Source organism: Lasioglossum baleicum, chromosome 15, assembly GCF_051020765.1.
Source record: "Lasioglossum baleicum chromosome 15, iyLasBale1, whole genome shotgun sequence".
In the NCBI taxonomy this organism is placed as follows: Eukaryota; Metazoa; Arthropoda; class Insecta; order Hymenoptera; family Halictidae; genus Lasioglossum; species Lasioglossum baleicum.
The window spans coordinates 6,519,468-6,545,042 of NC_134943.1; the positions used below are offsets into that span (position 1 = coordinate 6,519,468).

Here is a 25,575-nt window from a genome sequence, read left to right on the forward strand (position 1 = left end):
CACGGACAGCGGACAAATCGTGACACCGACCGAGAGGAAAAACGGTTGGTTCCGCAACCGAAACAACCGGAATAGAAAAGAGGATGAAATTAGCGACGGAGGATTGGCGCGACTGGTTGTGGTTTAATTGGAAACGAATTTAGCCTCGACACACACACAAAGAGAGAGAGAGAGGGAGATAGTTTGCCGGTCGACGAACACGCTCTCTAACTACTTACAATCGTTAGAAAGTTGCTCGAGCGCACACGGCTCGACCCGGCCCGGCCCGGAATCGCTCGATTTCAGGCAGAAGCGTCTAATTTCGAAACATTTGCCCGTAATTCACTGAGGATTTGCTTCTCTTCACTCAGAATCGTCCGTGTTTTCACAGCACCCGCGTTATCTTGCTGTTCAGCCGCATACGCGGGATCTCTAACGCGATTATAGAGAACCCTAGTCGCGATTTTGGTCCGAACTTTCGTTCCTTTCATCGCGAAATTTGTCTACTACGCTTTGGTCATTCAAAATATATCAAAAATGGCAAATTAGATTTTCTGAGATTGCTCCCTGTAGTGCCGTCTCGCGTTAGCGTCGCCTTTGGGACCCCTGACGCGATTACAACTTTCGTTCTGTCTATCGAAAAATTTCGTGCACTCTAGTCTGACTACTAAAAATAGTAATTAGGTTTGTTGTTCAACCCTCATACGTTCCTCAGAGTAGGAAATTCCCCCATTCAATATTTTCACATACTGTAAAATTATTCATTCTTTTATGTCCATGTCGTAAGATTATTTCATTAAAATGTGACGTTACAAATGAAACATAATGTGTTGATTTAACGTGTAATATAAAAATGGGTGAATTGTTATCCTAGTAGAGACTAGTAGAGACTTTATGCAGCTATTTTTGATGAGCGTATGAGGGTTAAGCAATTTTATGTGCCGTTTCTGACCATCACCGATCATTTCTACTGAGAGAATGCTCCGGTGGGAGATAGTTTCGAAACTTGTTTTTCCACGCAACAATGCCTAGCTTGGAAATAATTAATTCTAGCAGGAATAACCATTCCATGCCCGGGTGTGCTATTAATCCGATTACATAGAACGAGGTATACTATACGCGTTAGCATAATTGTTCCGGGCTCTCGATCGAAAACTTCGAGGGTCCTCCGCGCTTATTACAATTACGACACGCAGCCGCTTTGACGAGACCTAGATAATTTCTAGGGTTTTTATCGATTGTCTACGGTCTGATAGACAATTCGGACCAATGAAATAGCGGAGCAAGCGCTATGGAAATCATTTTTGAGAAACATTCGTCGAATATTTTGCTATAATAGCAAGTTTCACAGGGCCCCCCGGGAATTAAACACGAGATTCCATTGTTCCGGTTCTCGCGGAACAATTCACAGGCCTAATTTTAAAGTATTTGCTGGAAACGTTGGCCAGGTATCGGGCTTCTCAGAGCGGAATTCGCGCAGCTCTGACAAAGGAAAAATTTATGGAGCGCCGGCGGAACGCGCCGCGTGGCCTACGGCGTAACGAGCAAAACGTATATATTCGTCGGAGCCCGGAAAACAGAGTTGCGGCCCGAGACGTGCCGAGCTGGGCTTTTTATCGTCCGGCTGCAGCTACGGTGCTCGCTGCAACGCTGGACGAATTGTTCGAAGTTTTTACATCGGCTAGAAAAGCTGGTCTACTCGATCTGCAGCCTCGTTATCTAGTTTCGGACTCGATTGTCCAGATAACTCACAGCCAATTTTAGAAAATAGAACGAACATTCATCCGTTCGTGAATTATTTTCGTAGTTGTTGATCGTTACTGTTGGTCGCTATTTTGGTTTCTCGAGTAATGTTGAATGGACCGTTAAGAAAGTCAACTCTTAAAAAGTCGGAAATAATGTTAACAACATCCTTAAATTCCTCTAAGGTATTTACAGTTCTGTTCGTCACTTATCCAGTTTTCCTATAAATTCATAAACCACGTGGTCTAGTACATTAATCCATAGAAATCGCGAACGACAGTCATGACAGCGCGGTGAAAACGTTCGTCGCTGATCAGACACGTTAATTAGAGTCGCGGGTTTCGATTAGCGAGGTCGTAGCAATTTGGCCCTACCTGTTCTCCGAAACCTAACCTAGCTTTGATACGCGCGCCGTAAACCCGGGAAATGGAAAAGTTTAATCATAGAGCCACTCTGCGAGGCACGAATTCGGCGTTTTCGCTAATGATTGCGGACACTCGTGACCCAGTTAGCATCCCGTTGGGTTTTCGAAATTAATATCTTAAGAGCTTCGGGCGTAAATACCGTCGATGCTTTCCGTAGAGCCAGCCGCGATATAGAGAATCCCGTGCTGCGGGTCTTACGGATACGAGAAAGAGAGAGGCCGTGGTCTGGCTCCGTTATCATTTATGCCAATTAAGTTCGTTCCGGGTAATGCGGCGATATTACGGTAACAAAGTGGTCGCGGCGGTTGTTGGTGCTTCTGGCTCGCGCGCGCGTTCCTTTTCTGCCGCGGCGCTCGGACTTTAATGTTCCGACTGGAATATTAAGGCGGCGAGCCCCGGGAACATCGGTTGCGCAGTTAAACTGCACCAGAATTAGGGGATTGCCGACTGCCGTGCTGTTTTCTACTCCATTATCTATTTATTAGCTGCATAATTTCCGTTACGACCGCGCCCTCGCAGAGACTGCCCGAGGGGAGACTCGGAATTGTCGAAACCCCGGAGCTTTCTTTCGCTTTGGGGACGATGCTTCGCGGTGGTGTTGCGGGGAATTCTCGGAAATAATGAGTTAACGTGCTGAGTCATTTGTTAGCGAGAATTAGCTAAGAATTAAATCTACAAATAGCTAAATTTCAACATGAATCGTAGTAGACCCGACAATTAACTATCACAATGTCGTGTTAAGTGAAATAAGATTAACTCTTGACTGTACAATTTTCCAGCTGCAGTCAGTAAAATCTTACGACTACGACACGACAGCCGACGGAACTTGTAATCTCTATCTACTTATTATAACTCGCATTAGCAAGTTTGAAATCGTTTCTGCGAGATATGCTTATTAAATCAAGAAACTTGAGCAACTACAAATAACTGCATTAATTTATACGAGGTACAAACCAACGGTTTCCGAGCAGCTGTTTCGAAAAATATTAGCTTTAAGTCGAGAGAGAATTTGTCGCGCGATTTAATTTCACCGGTCCGCAGTAGAAAAGCTCGGTCTGTGGTCAGACACGCGAGAACAGGGTTTATTGTATTCAGTCGCGCGTTTGCTGAGTAACAAGGAAGTGTACAGATGATATTTAAATGTGGTCGGATATTAACAAAAATGTCTTAAAAAATAAAATAAAATGCAGAAAATTTTTATTTTGCATAAAGATCCGCAGTCTAATCATAATGAACACATTGCACCCACTTTACCGCAGAGAACTTTGGATTCGGTGAAACGATTAGCGATAACAGGGTGCAGGAGCTTATCAGGAGCGGATTACGCGGTGTCGGCGTCAAAGGAGCTCGCTTTCTTTCCAAGAAAGTTCTGCAGGCTCGCGTTAACGAAGCACGCGGGGGAGGGGATAATTAACTTTTTACGAAGCTGGAAGGCGCTGAAACTATTCCGGGTCCGCAAAATACGGGAAGTTCCAACGAATCTTCCAAGTTTCGCAGGCCGAAGACGCGGGGGCGGGGTATTTGACGAGGGACCCGCCGGGGGTGTGGGTTTTTCCGACAGGGAGGAGGAACTGGCTATCCCGATCATTCCCGATATTATAATTGTTCCCGGGGGGACTGCGGCACATCCCCCGCGAGGCTCGTTAACGCTGGTAAGCCGTGAGTTAGTATCGTAGGGCATAGATAAAGGGAGAGACGCGTTAGTTGGCAAACGCGGCGGGCCCGAGCGGATTATACCAACTTGGCTGAAAGCAATAGGGCTTGGTTAACCGTGACACGGGCGCATGCGGCAGCATATTTCGAGGCTCGCGCCCGTACTTTACGTAATTACCAACTATTCATAGGCGGCCGATTATCCCGACTGTTTTCGATTACGCTCCTCCGACGGCCAAGCAATTTGTCTCGTGCTCGCGAGCCATTCAGGTACACTCCCCTCCCACCACCCCCTCTCCGAGGTATTAATTCGAATCGGTTCGTGGCTCATTAGTCCCCTTGTCGCTGTAAACGTCCACGGGGAAAAAAGTAACATAATTTTTTCGACCGCCATACAGTAGGAGATAACGATGAAAGTTAGAGGATCGCTAATAGAGTCCCGGGCGAAAAATCGTGAATTTTAAGCTGTTACAAGTCCGCGGAAAAAAATGGCACGACCGTCTACCTTGGCTCGTTTTAAAGCTCGAAGCCTCTACTTTCTCCCCCTGTATCGTTACTATTTTATAGGGTGATTTAGTATCGCGGATTCAGTCGGAAAACGATGGTACTTTCCCCTGCAATGTTACGCATACGATATGGTTAATATAACGCACTGTGTGGACTCTAAAAAAAATTTTCTGTGGTTCAAATCACCGGGGACTTGAAGATTAGAGCCTCTCCTTTACGACGGCTGTAAAAAATTTGGCGTCCGAGTTTTTTCCACGAAGTTATATAACCGCTTAAACATTTCACCCACTCTCACTTCATAACTGTATTAAATGCGTCGCGTTTTATTCATTACAACTAGACTGCGGAGTTTGTGCATTACTTATTCAATACAGTATGTATGATTTTATAAAATTCACGGTGTTGAAGCACGTCATAAACTCTAGCATGCTTTTTATTTCATAAAACGCGCACCGAAATCGTTTAAAACAATATAGGAACTTTTTGTTGGACGCCAGGTTCTTTAACCCTTTAACTTAAACATTCCTTCCGATCTAGAATAATTCCATTCTATGTATATGATTTTTTTTTCATTTTATGGATATGAAGTTGAGATAATAGCTCATACAATATTTGGCTGCTCTTTACTATACCGGACTCAAAATTTGTGCCTTTCTCCTATAAATTATCATGTATTTGGTATGTAATCCAGTAGATTTGTAACCGGGGCGCCTGCAGATCGAAGTTTCGATCCTGTAGGATCAATGGTTCAGGAGCTATGCTTGCTTAAAGTTGAGCAATCTGCAGTGTTTTTGACAAGTAAGAGCTCCGCGATATTGGTTTGTAGTGACGGCCGCGCGTCGCTTACTGAGTTGGTTGTGATTAGGTCGGGGGTGGGGGGCAAGGTGGTTCTGCTCGGTAAGTGGCTCGCGGTCGTCACCACAAATCAATATGGCGGTGCCCTTACCTGTCAAAAACACTGCAGATTGCTCAACTTTAAGCAAGCATTCTGAGCCATTGATCCTACAGGATCAAAACTTCGATCTGCAGCCGCCCTGGGTACATATCTACTGGATTACATACCAAATACATCATAATTTATAGGAGAAAGGCAGAAATTTTGACTCCGGTAAAGTAAAGTTCTCCCCAATATTTGATAACAACATATTTAATAATGTAAACAATATTTTGAATAATGGTACAGCACAATTTTTAGGGGTGACTCTCTCCGAGCTACTACTCGAGGGCTAAGGATTAATACTAGAAAATAATTTCTACTTGGTATCCAATCTCTAGATATCCAGGAATTCCTATCGGTGAATTTTCATGCGAGGAGCGTCCTGGGGTTGAAAAATAAGGTTTCTCGAGGGCTAACAGGTTAAACTTGGTTTTCGAGCTTTTACAAAATTCCTGCCCTTGCTCCGTGAAATATTTACGCTGCTCTCCGTCGGAGAGGAGATTCCTGGAGGATTCTCTATTTTTTATTTATCCGTGGACGATCCTTCTTCATTAACCGCCTTAGCCGAACGGTTTTAGCGAGCTGTTCAGGTCTGTTACGCTCGGAATTAAAGAAGAATCGTGTTGGCCAGGAAAATGTATGAGGGCGGATTATTCAGATTAATCCGGGTCCAATTGGGGGATGATCGTTCGCGACCCCTCTGACCAATTCATCCCCCGTACCCCCTGCAACCCCGTCTCGCACAGCCCCGTGTCAACGCTACAGTGTCAAGATAAGCGACCCGGTTCCCAAGATAAATGCGAGGGATCCGTGACTGTTCACCCTTGCATCTCAATCTCCATGTTTATCAACGAGCATTCTCTTCGCAGTGTATCGCTGGACCGCTTTCAACTCTCATTTATAAACGTACATGTCAGATCATCGAGCCTGCACGATTAGAAACGCTCTCAGGGAGTGTAACGATATTTTACAAGAATTTTGGGAGTGACGTTTCATCTGGGTATTTCATTGTTCCGTGATAATGTGCGGAATATGATAATTACCTGTAGTTTGTTGTCAGGAGTAATTGCAGGACCGAGATAGTTAATGTTCATATTTAATGATGCTCTCCACTATGTATGCTATGCATGGACTCTGCGTGTGGTTGGTACCGTAATCTTCCCATTGTGCGCGTCTAATTGCTTGCGCTGGTGTGTGCATTTTGTGCGGAATTATGATCAAAGAAAAAGTAGGCGCCAGATTTTCGTTGCTGGCAAATTTTAGTGTACATGCGGCTCTGGTTTTTAACAGTCTGGTTTAACGAACGAATCATTGTGACTATCCTGTGGGAACAATATTGATGTTAAAAGATTTACACTTGTAGAGGCTATGGGGGGTGAATCCGGGGGTTGGAAAAATAATAGCAAACCGAGGGCCAGAAAAATATGACGAACCATAATTCGGAGGGCCCAGCCGGCGCGCGTGTACCAGCGTGAAAATTGATCTCATTACCCGCCGCGAACAGCAGAATCCTCCCGAAACCGGGGTCGCAAATAAGATTCAACCCCTCGCCTACGTGCGGCGCCAATATTTTCCGCGCTAGGCGGCGCAGACTTTCCACATCCCCCGCAACCCCGTACCACGACCCGGCCTCCACCAAAATCTAATATACCCGCTTATTTACGTACGTTACGGGACGGCGAAATAATAACGAGCCCTTTCACGCCCCTCGAAAGGGAAAACGCGAGGCTCTTTCGACGGCCGCGCCGCGTCGCTGTTTACTCGAGGCGCTCGCTGCGTGCCTGGAATTTCTCTTTCCTTTCTGCAATCGAATTTCCACGGGGCGAACGCCTCTCGCGGGAACAAAAACCTGGCTGGGGACGCTGTGTTGTAACGCGCTCGCGAAGAAATAGTCAACGACCGTTTTATCCTTTGACCTCCCGACGACAAAATCTGCCCGGAGATCGTCTATCCGAGCCTTTGTCGCGAGAATCGCCGAAATCCGATGGCTTTTCGAAAATTCTGTAAAGGCAACCCCGCCGGGATAAAGTGTAACCGCACTGAAGCAGAGAAAAGATTATTCTGATTCTTGGCATTCAGTAGTACCTCGTGCATATTGTGGAGGATATTTATTTTAAGTGGAAAAAGTCAAGCATTATGTATAAAGTGTCAATAAATATTCAGCCTCTAAACAGACAGCCTTGAAAGTATAGAAAAGAGCAATTTCAACACATAAAATACAAGATAGCGCCAACGGAGATTTATTGAATAATTTTCCTGGATAGCGATCTAAAGTTGTAATGTAAAAATCTGAACTTCGCAGAGCCAATTGCGAATTCCGAATTCACCGTTGCAGCCGAGCGCGCGAAACCCCGAAACAAATCTCGCCCGCGACTTTCCAGATGCTCACAATAAAAGAAACTGCAGAAACGCGAGTTCAGTTTTCGATGTCGTTCCGCGCACACTTGTCGCCGAGTAGAAACGGATAAGACCTTCTGGAATTTAACGAGCTTCCAAGCAGGATCGGAGCGCGGAAATGCCCGTAGTAGTGCAACTCGCGAAAGAAATTGCAATCTTAACGTGATTATTCGCGAACGAAGTGTTGCAAAGACTTCCGGGGAAAGAAGTTTCGCAAAGTTGGGCCTCTTTCTCTTTCTCTCTCGCCCTCTACGGAAAATAGACGTATCAAAGATGTAACGGATGGGGAGGAGGGTAGAGAGAAAGAGAGGGAGCTATAGTTCGGACGCATAATAATTGGTCGAATCGCGAGTTTTCCCGCGAAAGTAATCGGATTCTCGAGCAATCGAGTCCGCGGAAAGCAGGATGGTCGGATAGGGGGAACACAATCAAAACAACTTGGACGTCCCGGGGAGAATGTGGAATCATGTTCTACGAGGATCCAACATAATTTCGCGGAGCAAATCGAAAGTTCACCGCTATCAGGAATCTATCTCGCCGGGAGCCGGAGAGGAAGGCATTCGGGATACTCGTGTTTTATTCAGGAACCGTGGCCGTACTCAGCCTCGCAAACAATGGTTGACGATCCTCGAACAGCACCGTGCAAACTTTTGCGGTTGGAGAGCATCGATTAATAGCGGGGCGAACGGCAACGACAGAGGAATATTACATCCGAGAAAAATGAAGAGCACGATCAACGGACCGACGTGAATGAGAACATTGACAGTGATAAATAGACCGCGGATCTTCCTGCATTTAAACCTCCCGAAGCCCCTCCAGATATTAATAAAACGCTCCGGGGATTTCAACGCTGTACTGCATTATTCTTAACCCTGGGCAGCTAACCTCTCGCACAGAAATGATAAACATTTAAACCTTAGTATCTCACATATTAGTTTGTAATATTCGTTGAGCCTTTAAAACTTATTTCTACGGACATTATTAATGAAGTGAATTATGGTTTGGAATTTCTCCATTCTAAATGCAAGAAAATATATAGAAAATTAACGCGCCTCCTGTTGTAAGTTATTACTAGACTGCGTTTCTTTATGCAAAATGAAAAATGTTTGCGTTGTTTGCAAGATACAGGTGCCAAATAAAAAATGTTTTCATCTTTTAATTATCATGATGTCCTTCAGTCTTTTTAATATGACTGCTTTAAACTGTGCGTAGCCATTTTTATCATAAATGCATAAAGTCCCCAGTCTAGTTAGTACTCTTGCTGTAGACGTGGAGACAGTGGATTTGCGGAAGGTTCATAGGTCGTAGAATAATTTGCCATTGGGTGAGAGTCTCGGCGAGGTTCCCATCTTTCACCGATCAATAAGAGCAAAGGCACTCATTCGATAGGAAAATTTACGGTGCTGGGAAAAGGACGATATGAAAAAGTTCGCCTAGAACCGGGCGAAATCTCAATTCCCATAGGTGGAAAACCGGGAGAGCAAGAAGCCGAGAGAGGCTGCGGTGACGGAGGACCGTGAACTCTTTTTCCGTTCGCCGTTCGTATTTCAAACTCCGTCGGAAAACGCAAGAATTTATGACTGGTGACACGTTATTGGCTTCCTCGGCCGTAAGAATGTACCACTTGCTCTTAAAAGTCACCGGATGCTTGCCGAGCGTGACAGGAATTTAAATTATGGCCTACACTGTTCCCTGTACAGTGAGAAGCAACCATAACTTCGGCCCGGAATTCGTAATACTTGGAGAATTGATTTACAACTGCCTTGGAATCCATCCTCTTGAACGAGTCAAATATGTCGGGTAAAATTTCAGTGATCATTTCCATACAAATTAGATAAAATACAAGAAACCAGCTCGCTTTAAACAGCCGATAAGACTTTTTCCGTTCATTTTCGCACGGTTCCCCAGTCCGGGCAATCATCCGCGCGCGCAACCAGCAATTCGTATCCGCTCGAGCGCATCTCGCGACCAATCGACCGGCAACGCGCCTTTCCCGTCCTGTCCGAGGACATAAACACTATCGATTCGAGGAATGGTTGCGCGGGGAATGGAAGCTCGTTGCGATACGAGGCGGACATTACGTTCTCGCGTTCCAATTTCAAGCGTAATGGAGTACCTAAGATGCTCGGGCTTAATGGAACCGTTCGCGCCCTCGTTTCTACGATTTGCTCTCGTCTTTTTTACCCCGGAACCCTTTTTCGCTTTCATTCCGAGCGACACACCACCTTCATTCGACCCGAGTTTCACGTCGACTGGCCCTGTAATTTCTTTTCAATCGTATCAGCCTGCTTCAAAAACGTTCTTCCAAGAATAAAATCTTTGAAGATTTTAAAGTCGGTATAGGCATTTTATAAAATTCGAAAGAATATGCGACATTAGTTGTTCCGTTAGAAAAAAATGCTTGCCGGTGTTTGTCGATGTTTGGCTGAGTTTGAGAATTTCTCCGGGAAAAGACCGTCAGAATTAGCGGAACACGGCTCGACGGTTTCGCACGGACGCGATGTACGCCGACTCCGTTAGAGTTCGCGAAATGGGTGGAGCGCGAGAAGCCTAATCAGCTGTGAATTACGCTCCCTTCAACAACTGCCGGTTCGGTGGATCGCGCGACAACCGTTGCGTCCATGTTCACCGGCGAAGAAACGATCAGACGTTGAATCGCAGCCCCGTGAAAAGCAAACCGCCGCGCCGGCCCCGGACCCGATATATTGTTTCCCAATCGATCCCCCAGAATCAAACCGAATTTCGTCTCAATTCTCAAACGGAACCCGACACTGTTCCGAGCTGGACAGAGCTGTTTTCAGCATTAGAAGAGAGAGAGAGGGAGAGAGAGAGAGAGAGAACCGGGCACCAACTCGCCGGACTCCCGAAGAGACATCGATATCGAGGCTCTTTATCGAGTGTCAGAGCTACGCCCGACTACCAGAATTCGCCTGTTGAAACGTTTATTCCTGTCCGACGCGATTCTGGACCGGCGAATATCGACGATTATTGTGGACGATTTAATGCCCCGGGCTATAATACTCGCGATCGCTCACTGGGAGCTTGAATGGCAGTCCATGATGTCGATCTTGTAGAACGTCCGAGTTTTCGCTGCGAAAAATTAGGTTTTCCGCTTTACAAGTGGCGGGTGGCAGACTTTAATACTCCTTTTCGAAGAAATGCAGTTCTCAAATAATCTCGGATGATATTCTTGAAAAATGTTCTTGCTGTTGCTTTATAAAATAATGCTTAATCCTTTTATCCAATGAATTTCTATTTCAGTTGGAAGCCAAAGTAATTCCCCATCCTTTTGTTCGACAAATCTCTATTTTATTCACAAGCTAAAGCAATTCTTCACCGTTTTATTCGCTAAATCCTTATTTTACTTTATCTCAATCCTCTTGGTTCCTACATGGTTAATCCACTTAAAAAAGCTAAAGTATTCCTTAATCATCTTATTTAATAGATTCTTTATTTATTTGGAAGTTAACGTAGTAGCTCTTCATCATTTAATCCGATAAATTTTTATTTTTTCTACTCGCATCGACAACTGACCATTCCCAATCTATTTCCACCAACCATTCCCTCCCACATTTCACAAACACCTCACCCAACAAATTCAGGAAAACTCTCACAAAATTCAAGAGAACTTCCACCCTCAATCATCCTGCTCTCGTTCACCTCCATCACGGAGTACATTTCCTTTGAATATCAAGCCGCGCATGAATCTTGCATGTGTTCCCAAGACATCTCGGAGCCAGCATACCGCAACTATATTCTTCCCGTTGCTGGTCTACAAGATGTCTCGACCCCGAAACAGCTGACGATGCTCGACGTCTACGACAACGACGACGAAAGACGGTGGTAGTCAGCTCGAGCAAGCTAAGGGGTGGCTCGGGGGATGGAATGGCAGCTGAAGAGAGGAAAAATGAGAGGATGGTCGAGGGGTCTATCGGATTAGCGTGGAAAGTTTGATAATTACGCGGTAAGCGGCGCCGGGCTGAACGAGGAAGTCGCTCGCTGGGGGACAGAGTGCTGTCGCGGTGGCGAGAGGGACTTGTCACTGTTGAAACGGAGGTCTCTCAACAAAGATAGAAAATTCTAGATAAAGAGAAAGGGAGAGAAAGAGAGAATGTGCGGAGAGACAGGGGAGAAAGGACGAGCGGGAAATGTAAGTCGGCGAGAAAGGAGGACAGGCAGCCGGGAAGACATAATTAGCAAGTTGAACAGCCGGCTTTCGAACCTCGTTACCGTCGCTGTCGCTTCCGGTTCAAATGTTGCCGAGACCAGGTCACGTACGAAGAAGCAGCTTTCGTTATAGTAATCGAGACTCCAATGCCTCGCTGTTAGGTGACGCGCGGGAGCTAGAGGGGCGCACATACCACACAGCCCCAGTAAATAAATATTGACGAAACTCGGCTAGCGACCCTCTTCCGCGACGGAAGTGTGTTCGACGTTGCAGACGACGGTGTCGATGGTGCACCCCCCGGGCTGGAATCCTGGTGAGCGTGGCTCCAGCAAGGCGACGGAACCGTGGCCTCGTTCGAGAACACGATGACTCAGCTGGGAATCGCGATGACGGCCCGGATCCGCTGATTCGGGCGTCGAAAAACGAATGATCGAGTGTCGCGAGAAAATCTGGGGCTCCAGTGGACTGGATTGGAAAATGCTGGCTGTTTGGAGCTGGAATTTGATTTTTCGGCTGTGCGGAGGTCGGTCAATTTTGTTTCGTTCCGTGAAATTTTAGTCCATTCTGTGTCGACTCGGATTTCTGTTGATGCGAATGCTGATCTTTTTTTACTTTCAGCCTTTTTAGGCTTTTAAAATGGACATTAAACGCGGAACAGCTTTATCGATATATTCGAGATTTGTTTTCAGTTCGATGGTTGGCTTGATGTCATTTTAATATGGAAAACTGGTGCGGGACTAATTTTCGAAAAATTACAATAGCTTGATCAATGTATTTGTTTGTGGTTGTTTAAAATCAGTCGCCCCGTATTGGTCTTTTATTGGGCATTTGATTATACGAACAGTTGAACATGCCGCAGTTTCTCCATTGTACGTGAAACCGAGACCAACAAGAATCCGTATCGCAAGATTTCTTATCCCGTCATATAAAACAAAACTCGATCGAAGTGTGTCGGCGTCCGATCGGCATGGACGAATTGATTTCGATTCTGATCGGCTCGTAAAGCTTCGTTCAAAAGCGATAAAACGGTGACCTCGATCTGGGTTGTGCAACCCTGTGGCCATTGGTCGATCTAAGATCAGAGTTGCGTGTACGCGAGAGACCTACCTTGGTGAAGGTGAGGGTGGCAATGGGTGGCAGGCGCGGCAGGTTCGGATAATAGAAGCTTCCAGCGGGATGTGCCGGATACCGCGAGGTGATCCTGTATGCGATTCCTTGGGGCTGGGTCGGCCAGTTGGCAGCCGTGAATGTGAACCCGTTATCCGTGCCTCCATCCAGCGGGTCCAGCTGCCGGAAGAAAGAGGGAAAAAACGGTCGGATTGCGCACACTGGTTACTTGAATGGCCGGTAGATTTTAATGAGATGGGTGGAGTGTGGGTGGGCCAGCAGGGGGTGTAGGAAAAAACCGTATTTGCCTCGGACCTATTCCCTGTAAATGGGACGCGACCTACATACGTCCTCCGATCGACAGTTTTCAAACGCGTTCACCTTTTTTCCTAGCCCTCCCCCTTCCTACCACCCGTCCCTTTTCACAGTCGAAATTACCCCGTTGCTTTAACGAACGGCGGATTCCCATTTTCCGATGGCAAAAAAATTGTTCGCGGCTCTCTTCCTCAACAAAAAATAACCCGACGCTGCTGGAACGAACGGGCCGCGTCGCTGCTGGATTAAAACATCGATCCGCTTGGCCACTTTCTACCGGACAACTCGATGACTTTCATCCGTGATGTGATTTACTATCACTGCTAATCCCCCGCGCCCTCCGCTCGTCATTTTCCCAAAAAATTATCACGCCGAAGTTTCGCTTATTGCTGCGACGCTTTTTGCCGATTAATCGGGTAATTAGCCTCGCGAATTTCGACGGATAAAGGCACCGGAATGACACGAATTTTTCAGGACTTTTTCAGTGGCATCCGGTTAATGAGATTGAAAGTCGAGCTGCGCTGATGAGTCTCGTATTTTGCGGATTTTTAGAGGATTTTCAGGGGTTTCAGTCATATAAATGCGTTACGTTTTGTGGCCGGACTGTCATTAGCGGTTTTTATGGCTTTTGCGAAATGGTTTATGCATCCTCGATTTCACTTTTAACCTGCAATCCTGGAGTCGGAGTGCCTTTTAAAAATATATCCAGGATTTTAACCACTTCGCTACCACGGACGAGTTTTCTCGCGACACAATACCGTTAGAACGATGGCCGCGAGTTAACTCGTCCGTGGCATAGCGGAGTGGTTAAGCGTCAATCTTCAAAAATGCGATTTCGTAGAAAAATCTACAGCCGCTGTAAGGCCATGCTTCATATAGAAAAGACGAATGTCTCATTTGTCACGATTTTGGGAGACACTGGGGAATGAAGTATAAAAAGGAGGAGAAAGTGAATACGTTTGGGACAGGTTAACAAGCTTCGAGCAACGAGATAATAAATCCAGAGGAGATTTAGGGCTCCCCGTTGTATACTGAATAAATAAAGTTACCTCGACGGTCACAGTGTCCACCCAGTTCCCTTCGACGCACAATTGGAAGGAGTCCACCCCAATGAACCAATCGGGACTGGGGTTGATACGCGACATGATGCTGATCAGAGTGTGATTGCCGTCCAAAAATGCTCTCGCGATACTGGTCCCTTCCCCTTGGGGCACCGGCGGTCCAGCAAACGAATGCAGGCTGTTAGGGGAGTCGCCATCGGCATCCAAACCGTCGGTCCTTCCGGTTTCCACGTATAATCTAGCACCGCTGGATAGCCTCTCTCCTAGTCTGTATAGAGTGTAAGTAGAATCGTGTGTTCGGCCTGCAACATAAATATAATCTGATCAGTATCGAAATGAATTACTTCTCCTTTACCAGCGTGTACAAACTATGAAGTTCTATGAAATATTGAGCAGGTATTAACTTAAAATATTAACGGTGGACATGGATAGAATATTAACATAAGATATTAATCATACGGTGTATGTGGGTAGAATATTATCGTAAAATATTAATTGTAGCCTATATTGGCGGAATATCAACATCAAATATTTACTCTGGAGTATATTGGCTGCATGTTCACATCGATTATTAATTCCAGCGTAGATTGACCGAGTATCTACTTGTAATGTCAGCTAGGGTTACGTGTATTGATAAAATACATCACTACACGCGCGTACTATAAAAAGATTAATGCATCACTGAATTACACTGAATAAATTGTTGATCTTGTAACTTTTGCAATTTCGTGTAAAAAAATACGCGAGAGAGAAATTCCAGTTGGTTAACTGGCATCGAAGCAGATATTACTGTCATTTCAAGATAAAACCCTTGTCCCGAGCCAGTTCGAGTCCTCATTGCGATTCCGCGATGCGACAAGGGTGCAGAACGAGATAAAGCGTAACGGCACGATCTCTCGCGGCTGTATCGCCGTCGGATTACGTACCCGAGCGTTCACCGCTCACGGAACAATGAAAAATTATTGGTTCGGGTAGTTGGGAACTGAAAATCTCCGAGAGCGAGATGTGTGTTTGTTAGTTATGATGATCCTGGGCATAATGCCGCGATTACGAGGGGGCCCGTTTTGATCGGCGCGGAATTAATTAATGAACGCGACCATTGCGCGCCGCTAATTCGCCGGAATCGGTAAATTGGACGCTAATACCGCGAGTAGATGAGGAAATACGGCCACAGTTGCCATTTCTTGCAAATCCGTGATATAAATTAATATTACCAAGCCCTAGCAGAATATAAATTAAAAAATGTGTCATTTCATTTAAAAAAAAAAGGTATGTTCTCCCTGCAATTGATATAGATAATTTTAGTTTAGTGAAATTTTCGGGAACGATTTCACACCTATTTCGCAGGACTGCAATTAAGGAAGCGTGCGGACACTTTTGAGCGACAATGTGCGCCACGGTTAGGCTAAATAGTGTCCGATGACACACCGAGGATCACCGGGAACGGTTATAGGGATCGTTAACGGGCCACCCTTCTGACGAGATAGCGGAATTTACGCGGGACAGGGAATTTGCAGTCGATGAATGCAACACTCCCGGGAGCCGTTGATACCTGTTCCTGAAATCAGCCGATAGATGCTCCCGATGCATTCGCAATTATACGCGCGGCCCGTATCGTTCCCGTTTCCCTGCATCTTCGAAACCGGGAAGATCAGAGGAATTGCAAAGTTTTCGAATTGCAAGTACAATGAGGTAGCCGCTATTCGACTGATGACACTGTTTTACCTCTGTTTCGACGAATTTATGCGACCTGGTATTTCCGTGCTCGATTTAAGACCAGGATTCTAAACGGGAACTTGCATGTGGAAGAAGTTTGATTAGATGAAACGTCGAATTGGTTGGACACCGTAGACGATCGACCGCCGCGCGAATTTCTGTTGAGGACGGGTCCGAAATAGGATAAGAACATATCGTGGGGCATAATAAAATAGAAAAGCTTTGCTCAAGACCCCGGACACGTAGCCACCCGCCGCGGAACTCGTGCGCGAAAACAGGAAGCCGTTCCTCGTCTCGGGTCACGGCCAGCTAGGAGTTCAGGTCCTGCCAAAAGCACTCGGCAACACGGCGCAACCATAACCGTGAACGTTCTTCTCGCGTGCGACGCTATAACCGATTGAAGTCGAATTTATCGCCGAGGACCTCGCAAACTTCGAATCAATTCAGGAAAAACAACCCTAAATCACATCATTGTAGTTCGATTCCTAATTTGTTCCTTCGAGGTCATAGCTTAGGCACTGCAAAAATCCATTTCATTCATATCCAGAGCATATTATTCTGGTGTTAGTGTTCATCAAATTTCTCCTTTTAATGCCGCAACGAAGACGAATGAACGCGCGGACTACATTTCCTCGAATTCCGTCGGTGAATTCATGGAGATAGGTAAACGCAGCGCGGTTGACAAGCAGCAAAGCTGCCAAGCAAAGAATTTGTCAGCTTCCGGTGGAGGGGGGGGGGGCAGTGTCTCGCATAACTGGCCAGGAAATAAAGCGCCGCAGCTTGTCTTTCGTTCGGGACGTAGCCGTCTCCCGGGCAAGATAAATTAAACTTCGGGAACGGTTGAAGGAGACGGGTCCTAACTCGACGAAATTGTAACCGTGTCTTCTGTGTTTCTTCCTTAATCCTCTTCCCGCGGATTTCGCGTGCCTGTTGGAAAAGATCCGCCGGTTTCAGTCGCGGACCCAAGCAGATTAAGCCCGGGAAACGCCTGTAATTTGAATCTTACTTGCGTCTCCCGCTCTGCAGAGGACTTCAATTTCTTCGTCCGCCATTTATTCCCCGAAGCATTCGTTCTATCTTCTTATAGTCTTTGCGAGAGAGCAAGATCTATCCGACGGTCTCAGAGAGGATCAGCTGGATCCGTTTCACTATTTTTTTTTTTATCGTTACGAAGACGGTTAAGATGGTTAATGACTCCGGAGGCAGGGGATTATTGAAAGTCTCTTTTAAATATTATATTAAAAATATATTCCTCAAGGGATTGGATATTTTGTATGGAGGTCGTAGCTGCTGGGAAAAGATACGTACGTAGCCAGCTTTTGTTATTTAATCCTCATACGCTTTTGAGATTTACTTCCATACAAGATTCAGAATCATGTCTTGCTAGGTTCTCCTACCACGAACTTTCTAATCAGCGAATAAATATGCTGTATTCTTTGAAATTTAAGGCGATCATTGATCCATGCGGGAATACTTTGTTCAGCGAGGATCCATCTGTCGTTGCCTCGACGAACATTACCAGCGTGTCAACTGTTTCGCTCGCGGTCCGGAAAAACCGGGGTATTCTCGCGGTTTCCCATCAAACTCGAGATTCTCGTTCTTGCGTGCAATTTTCTGCTTTTCTGAATCTGACGTCTGCTCGGGGATCGACAGGAAACTTGTTCTTCCGAGTTCTACTGTTCGATAAATCGAAATCGTGGGTGTGAAACGGTGTCTTCGAGCCTAGAAATCCAGAGACTGGGTCAGGTCAAAAGCAAGTTGGAAAAATTTGTTTGTACAGATACTGGCTTCTAGGATATTAAAAATGCCACATAAAAATAAAAAATCCGTCATCATTTGCCACAAGAAATGAGTGCATGAGATTTGAAGTAGACGTTCCGCGGTGCTTTATAAATTCGCCGGTCCCGCAACAGTGCAAGAATTTACAGTTCAGTCATAGGGGCGTAAAAACCGTGCTTTTATCTCGCAAAACGATCTTAAACCATCCCGGTTCTCTTACGGTCTGCATTTATGATTCCGGGCTCTTTCTGTATCGGTGTGTCGCGTGCTCCACTTTGAGAAACGCTGCCTCGAAACCTATTAAGTCTCGTCGACACACGTATAATTGACGACGTAAACGTTATTCAAATGGGCGCCAGTGTATACCGGGGTGCGAGCATTGCGATTCAGGATCACAGAGCGGCCATTAAAATTCATGAGCGCCGCCCGTGTAATTTCGTTTTTACGTGCTCGCACGCATTAATTGCTACCCGGAGCCCCGACGACACCTTGGGATCCCGTAACGTCTCCGAACTCGTGGAGGCTTGGTTTGTTCTCGCGAATAACATTGGTGACGGTGTTTCCAGAGAGGGCGGGGGCGGAGGTGAGAACCACGTGGACGATCGCGTCGAAACTTCGGCCGCGTTTTCAATTTGCCAAACTGCCCGACAAAACGTCACCGGCTGCGGTTTCTCCGTCTGGCTGGTTCCGGGAGCCGACCTGAAATTCGCTTTTCAAAGGGTTTTCCAACCCCTACCAGCCGCGGCCCCGTAATCCTATCGAGTTCCAGGGAGACTTAATTAGTTGTAAAATTAGCGAAAACCGCGAGGGGAATGGCACCGCGCGTTCCGCACACCCCCCAGGGTGAAAAGGGTTCGACAGAACGGCCCCAGAGTCCCGTGTCCGACCGGCTCGGATAAGAAGGAATACGCGAATTTTGGTAATGGGGTGGCTGGTCGTTTCAACGATTAGAATCGATTCCCACTGGCGAGGGTGGAGAGCCTGGATTCCATGGGACGGGAATGGAAACCACCCCTGGAATATGTTCGTTCAGTTGTTTGATGAACTGCGACTATTTTCCCGGACGAAATACGGGTCTTCTGTGTCTGCGTGATTCATAGACTTCGGACTTTATACGTTTATGATATAATAAATCGATTAGATTAAATTATAAGAATGAGCAGATCGAATGATTAAATATTTTTGTTTGGCTCCCATATTTAATCACTTCTCAGACGCAGTATAAACGCAGAAGTAGTAGCCACTGATGATATTCCGGTGAACAAACTCTCGAAAGTAGGCTTCCGGGGGATTCGTCGTAATGAGTGACGCCGTCTCGCTCTGCGTCATACCTGTGTATCAAAGTAGACTCCTGGACGCGTTCCAAGTGCTATTTAAGCCGGGACGGAATCACCGATTCGAGAGAAGAAGAAATTTTTCGGTGCAGGGGGCAGCTATGAAGAGAGAGAGAACCGCTGGACAAAATCCTCCCGAAGCTTCAAGAATCAAATGGTTTATTAATTGCTCTAATTAACCGACCGATTCGGCGAGGTCGATGGCAGCTTCGTTCTCTCTAGTTATTTTAATTCGTTTTTTTTTGTCCGCCGCAGAGCGCTGTCGGAGATCTCGAATATCAAAAAATGCAAAACGACAAACGCGGATATAAAATAAACCGCGTAATCGCTTTCATCGGCGCGAGTCGGGAACAATGAAGAGGCGCTGACGGGGCGGTGGGGTTGTTCCGGGGAAATAATCTGAAATTTATGAACCGTGGAATGAACGGCGGCGTGTTCGTTTCGTGTGCGTTTTATTTTTCATTTTTTTTTTTGTGTTCTTCGACAACGCGATAAAATTCGGCGACACGCGCGCGGAAACGGGATACGTCGTCGACGGGAACAGCCGCGGAGAAACGAATGAGCGCGTGTCGCCGTTTCCACGGAATTTAAATCGCGGCCGGGTCGATCGATTCATCCTGGCCCGCATACGTTATCGCCGAAATAAACAACTCGGATCGATGAATATTCAAACGGAAATGCGCGTGCCTCTAATAACTTCCATTAGCCGGGGACCGTGCCGCGTCAACCGAGCCGACGGAAAAAGGTCGCCCGAGGATCGAAATGGAACGCTTATTTCCGGTTTATCGACGGCTTAACGATGTCAGCCCTTTTTCGAGCCCTGAAGATATATGACAGCTTCTGTCAAAGATGGACGAAACTCCGATCGCATTTTTACCAGGCGCGAAAAATCATGGCGTTGCTCCATCCAATCCCGTTTTTAGAGCTTTTAACGCCACAGACCACCGACCCGAGAAAAGCGTTTATTATTAGCCTGTTGCAGTTTCCTCTGAGCTATGTTGCTTGAATGAAGCGTGCAGACAATTGTTCGGTTGATGTTCCATTCATTTCAACTATAAATACTATGAAATGATCAGACGAAACACCAGCATTAATTATAGAGAAAAAGGAATTTCCAAAAATTAGGCTCAGCTCAACCCTTAAGTAGAATCGACCAGCCATGATCAGACATTGTCCGATCGGTGCCTGATCGGGATTTTCTCGCCCATTGAATTAGCTTTGTTTTCGGACCCGTCCCTCGAGATTCACGGCGCGTTATTAGGTCCGAAATGGCATTCAGGTGGGGGAAGAGTAGGCGCTTTTGATAGGGCGCAGTGAATTAAGATCCCGAGTGAAAGAAACGAGTGACGCGTATTCATCCCGGGGTTCGATCCGGCCGATTTTTCGTTCTAAATCCATCGGACGACAGCGTGTGCCAAGAACAAAGCTGCTTTCACACGATTGGCCCGCAGGAATTTCACTAGCCCCAATTCGGCCAGGGACAATGCTTATCCGCTGACAATACGGGGCCACCTTTTTAATTAGCAGCTGCGATGGTATGCGTGTGCGCGCCAGGAAACGGGGCTTTCACGTTCTCACCTGGAACCGATATCGAGTGCACCGGCGAGAACAACGACGCCTCGAGCTGACAAATCGTCCAACGAGACTTTCGAGGAGGACGCAGTCATTTATCTTCGAACGAATCGGCCACGCTGCCAATGGCTGCCTCGACGATTATGCATTCCGCCCGCGCTCTCGCCGAAGAAATTTATATCTTCGACACGGAATTAGCGGTATCTGCGGCGGCCACGGGTCACCGCGCTTCACCGCAACGTCCGACTAATGTCAGACTCTTTCCTGACTGCGAGAAACCCTCGTCTGACTTCCAAAAGACAGCTGTTTCTGCTACCAGCAGCGTTCTCCATCGGAGTTCACTACCGGTCGCGTTTATCACTGACTTCCAGCACTTAAAAATAATGGAATTTTTTTCTGGGGACGCTGTCAGGTAGGGATGGGATCAAATTCAATATGTACTCACGAATCCGAGTCAATTTTAATAATCAAGTTTCATTTCATGGATTTCGATTACTACTTAAAAGCAATAATGTTTCAATGATTATATTATTTGAAAAGTATTCATTTTATACGAAATGATCTTATAAGATACTTATAAGTACTTCGATGTTGAAAAGAATCGAATCTTTCACAAGTACTACTCGAATCATGGAAATCAGAACTGCATATATGTAGTAGGTTCTAAGCACTTTCTTTATTACATTTGTAACTATTTAAGAATAATATTACATTTACAATTTACAATATTATCCAGGGACAACATAATTGATTCTAAAGGTAAAAAAAATAATGATTAGAAAAATCAGGGAATTTCCGGCACGATATTCATTGAAGTTTCGAATCTGTTCGACCAAGATTCGAATATATACTTGCAAGTATTATTTCCGTTTACCAAAGTACTTGTAAAAGATTCGAAACTGTCTGGCATAGGTTCGAGTATACTTAGGAGTACTATTTCTGTCCTTCGAAGTACTTATAGAGAGTTCGAATTCAATCAATCAAGGTTCGAACATGTTTGCAAGGTGCTTGATCCTATCCCTACTGTCAGAGCAAATTGAAAACTTTTTTATGTCGCTTCATTCCCTTAATCTTTTTGAGAGTGTAAACAGAACTCTTTTTTTAACAGATGTCTATTTTCTTTGATCGGGCTTTGAGATTTTAATAAAACGAGATAGACGAACGTATCAACTTGGACCTTTATGGGTGTTTTTTGTTGACCTTTAAAGAATACACATGTATTTTTTTCATACGAAAATAGTGACACTTTTTGTAAATACAGAGGTTCAACCAGAACGCGTTTTCGGAGATATATTTGTCCATGGGTGCCACAAAATTGACTTCTACAGTCGACACAAACAAACAAGACCAAAACGATTGTTAGTATGCATACAATTTTTTAAACCCAAAGGGATGACATGAAAATTCAGAAAAATGACAACGCGAGAAAGGCGAAATTCGATTCATACGAAACTCTTCTTGATCTTTCAACTTGGAGCATCAAACTTTCCAAATATCGATTCGATTCCACTCGGAAAGGAAAAGCGACATCTGCTGAAGATCTCTGCCACGTTCAGTTCAGAATCAGACGATTGGTTCGCAAGATGTTCAATAAACATAGTAACGAGAAAAATCCGTTTAAAGTTTCTGCTATAACATTCTCCAGATGCTCTACATCCGAATCTTTTGGGTTGTCAATCTTAAACATTTTTTTACAAAGTATAAAAATCCCTGAAACAATTCCAAAATGTTACACATAAACTTTTTAATCCAGATTTTCGAGGGACGAGTCACACGATCTATCTGTTGGCCGAAGTATAAGAATCCCAGAGACAACTGCAAGGTTCAGAAGCGCAGAAGAGAAAACAAAGAGTCGGAGCAATCGAATTAATCCGTGATTTCGTAGAAGATTTGCCGATCGATCGAGTGCGTTCCGGGTTGTTCGCGAAAGTTTTCGTGGGAAAGCTCTCGCGTGGTCGGAAGGTGGGCGAAAAAATAAACGGTCGGGCGACGAAGTCGTCGAAAACTGGGACGAGTCCTCTCTCCCCACCTCTCCGGCAACTCGACAAATTCTGCTCAGGTTTTACGAATCGCTCGGCGAAGTCGCATCCGTTCGAGGTTCGCCCGGTTCGGCAAAGTCCCGGTGAACTAACTTCGAATCGGGCGATATCCCGCGCCCGAGGAAGGAAACTCTGCCTTATCCGGCCTCCGACGACGACGAAGCCAGGTCCCCGGCTCTTTCAGGACCTTAATGGACCCGGCACACGGCGACAAACTGTCGAGCAATAGCTCCTGGATCCGCACGCACATCCACTCGATCGCTGATCCGCTCCCCATTTCTCCACATTTTTGATGCCGGTTACTAAAAATTTTCATACCGACTCCGATCGTTTAAACTTCTTCGCGTACCCATGAAAAACTCTCGCAAGCTGAATCGCTTATAACTCAACTACGCTGACGCGAAAATCCGCCGTTTCCCACGAAACTTACCGGCCCGATTGAAAATAAAAATTTTGCCAGAAATCAATCGTTTCGCGGTTTTCAGCGCCGGCAACTTTCAGATTGCTTCACAGTTTACTAAGTTGCTCCACTGCTCTACAGTTGGTGTGATATATCGAATGTTGTTTCGCGATCCTGGATGTTTCCGTATACCTACACTCGGTAAAATAAGTCTCCGTACACCCTTTAAAACAGAATAACTATTTTATGATTATGTATACTAACTAACCTGATGTTTTGTAAGCAATTAGATGTGTTCCTATTCTTGTAAATTCCTAGAGAGAATGCATGCGTTAGGTGCATTATTTTTGCACTCTAACGGAAGAGGTGTGTATGTGTTTATTCATTTTGCACTTTCCGAGAGGAAATGTGTGCACAGGTGTGTTCTTCTTGAAGTTTTTGAGTGAAAATGTCCATGTATGTTTTTTTTTTTGCATTACTGAGAGAGTATGTACACTCAGTTCTTCACTTTTTGAGGGAAAATGTATTTTATAATATTTAGTAATGTATAATAGAAATTGTTTTGTATCATAATACATCTTTTTAAAGCAGCTTGGAGAGGACAGACAACCGCAAAAAGAGTCTTTTCTGTACGGAAAGGCTATAACTTTCTCATCATTACAAACATTTACCTCCGCCATAAATCTCCCACACTCTCCAGCACCATTAATCAAAATAACTACCTCGGCAGCGACTAATAACTTGAAACTGTAATGGCATCAGTCTCAGCATCTGCGAGTCGTTCGCAAGAGTCACTGGCTACGCAAACAGTCTAATTACAGACATCTCCAGCATTTATCTCCAGCAGCCTGGGATCGTCGATAGAAGAAGCAGTTCAAAGCAAACGTAACAAATTTCTCGGAACACGGAGGAGCCGAGGCGACAGGTATAGCTTGCCGAGGCCCGTGTCAACCGGAAGTTGAGAGCAAAGGAAGATGAGAGATCCAGGGGCGCGTGCGGTATGGTCTCAGCCAGCTGAGGCTGGGAATCTCTCTCCGTGCCGGTTGATCCAACTTGATAGAACTTCCCTAACAAGTCGGTCTTAACTCGATGCAACCGCGGTCCCGACCGTGTACCACGTGCGTCTGCACTCCTCTCTTGCATCCTCCTGTGCATCTTGCCCTCGCCAACAGCCGAGACGTGTAACCAGATAGCGGATAACCCACTTCGTCGGGTTCTCAGTGACGGAGACGACGCAGACGGCTCCCAGGGAACAACCTGGTCACCGACCTTTCCGTGTTTTGACGCCCGGTTTTGCTACTGGAAACTCTGGTTTCCCTGGAGACGCATCTTCCCCTCGCTGTTCCCTTCTCATTCGATCCCGGAAAAATCATCTACTTCGCACCTATCTGCTTGTTTATCACTTGGTTACACATCGTCAATTTTCGCGTGTCAATTTTTCTTTCATTCAACACACCGCACTAGACTCTAATAATTATTTAAATAAAAATAAATTTTTAAAAAATACCACGTTTTTAAAACCGACTAAAAAGTATAAAATAAATTTTTCTGCTTTTTACGACGACCAATGACGCGCGTGCTTTCCCCACCATTAGGTCATTCATTAAAGGGGCGTCCCCAGTGTCTGCTTAAAAGGGCCCGCACTTATCGAACACAGCCACCGTACTGGCTTTATTGAAATAACACTGAAAAGAGACATGCTCGTGCAGATGGTTCGAGGCTGGTTTCACGGGGATTCAAATCCAGGATCAACTGGGTAGCACTTTTCGAATCTGAATAGGAAAAGGCTTCGTCGTCCCTTGCCGAAGGGATTAGGGGGCGTCGTCGAGGGAGGAAATGAAAATTCACTCGGCCAGGATCCACGGGAAACGAGCGATTATCGGACAAGTAACCGAACGGCGTTTCACAGGGAATGGGAGGGCAACGATGGATTTCCGGGAGTCAACGGGGGTCGCACGAAATATAATTGGTTTACTAATGAATTTATCGGAAATGGCAATTAGTTTCCATCGAATCTGCTGTGATCGATGACGGCGACGAACGAAATCGAACGTTCGCGCGGAGAATAGTAATGTCGACCGGTTCGGTCGCGTTCAAATGTATCGATGTGATTTATGTACTGCATTTACCTTCAGATACTGTTCGCAATGCAGAATAACTAATTTAGATTTAAACGCAACAATTTGTTGTTTCCCAAAATAGTTGGAACGAAAATGGTAAAAATTTCGGTGACGATGAGTCGGCGAGGTGAACCGGGTTTTCATTGCAGTTCTGCGTAAAGATGCGGTTCGATCGATATTGAGGTTTCACCGAACGACAAGGGCAAGCATGCCCCATGCAAGAATGTCATGGTTGTTCGGTGGAAGCTCGGTTTTAAGCGATGCAAGCGTTGCAAGCCCGATGAACGCGGGTGCGAGGAGAGGAGGCCACCAGGGAATCCCTC

At 45.7% G+C, this 25,575-nt stretch overlaps 1 protein-coding gene across 1 annotated transcript in view; it reads right to left on the reverse strand.

The window, feature by feature from the left end:
- The window catches only part of LOC143216291 (spondin-1), a 192,555-nt gene that overhangs the window by 30,995 nt on the left and 135,985 nt on the right, over nt 1–25,575 (reverse strand). The window contains exons 3-4 of the mRNA XM_076439205.1: nt 14,281–14,594; nt 12,917–13,096 (exon numbers count right to left, since the gene is read on the reverse strand). Coding sequence (XP_076295320.1) covers nt 12,917–13,096; nt 14,281–14,594 — 494 coding nt within the window. The remainder of the gene's footprint in view (nt 1–12,916; nt 13,097–14,280; nt 14,595–25,575) is intronic.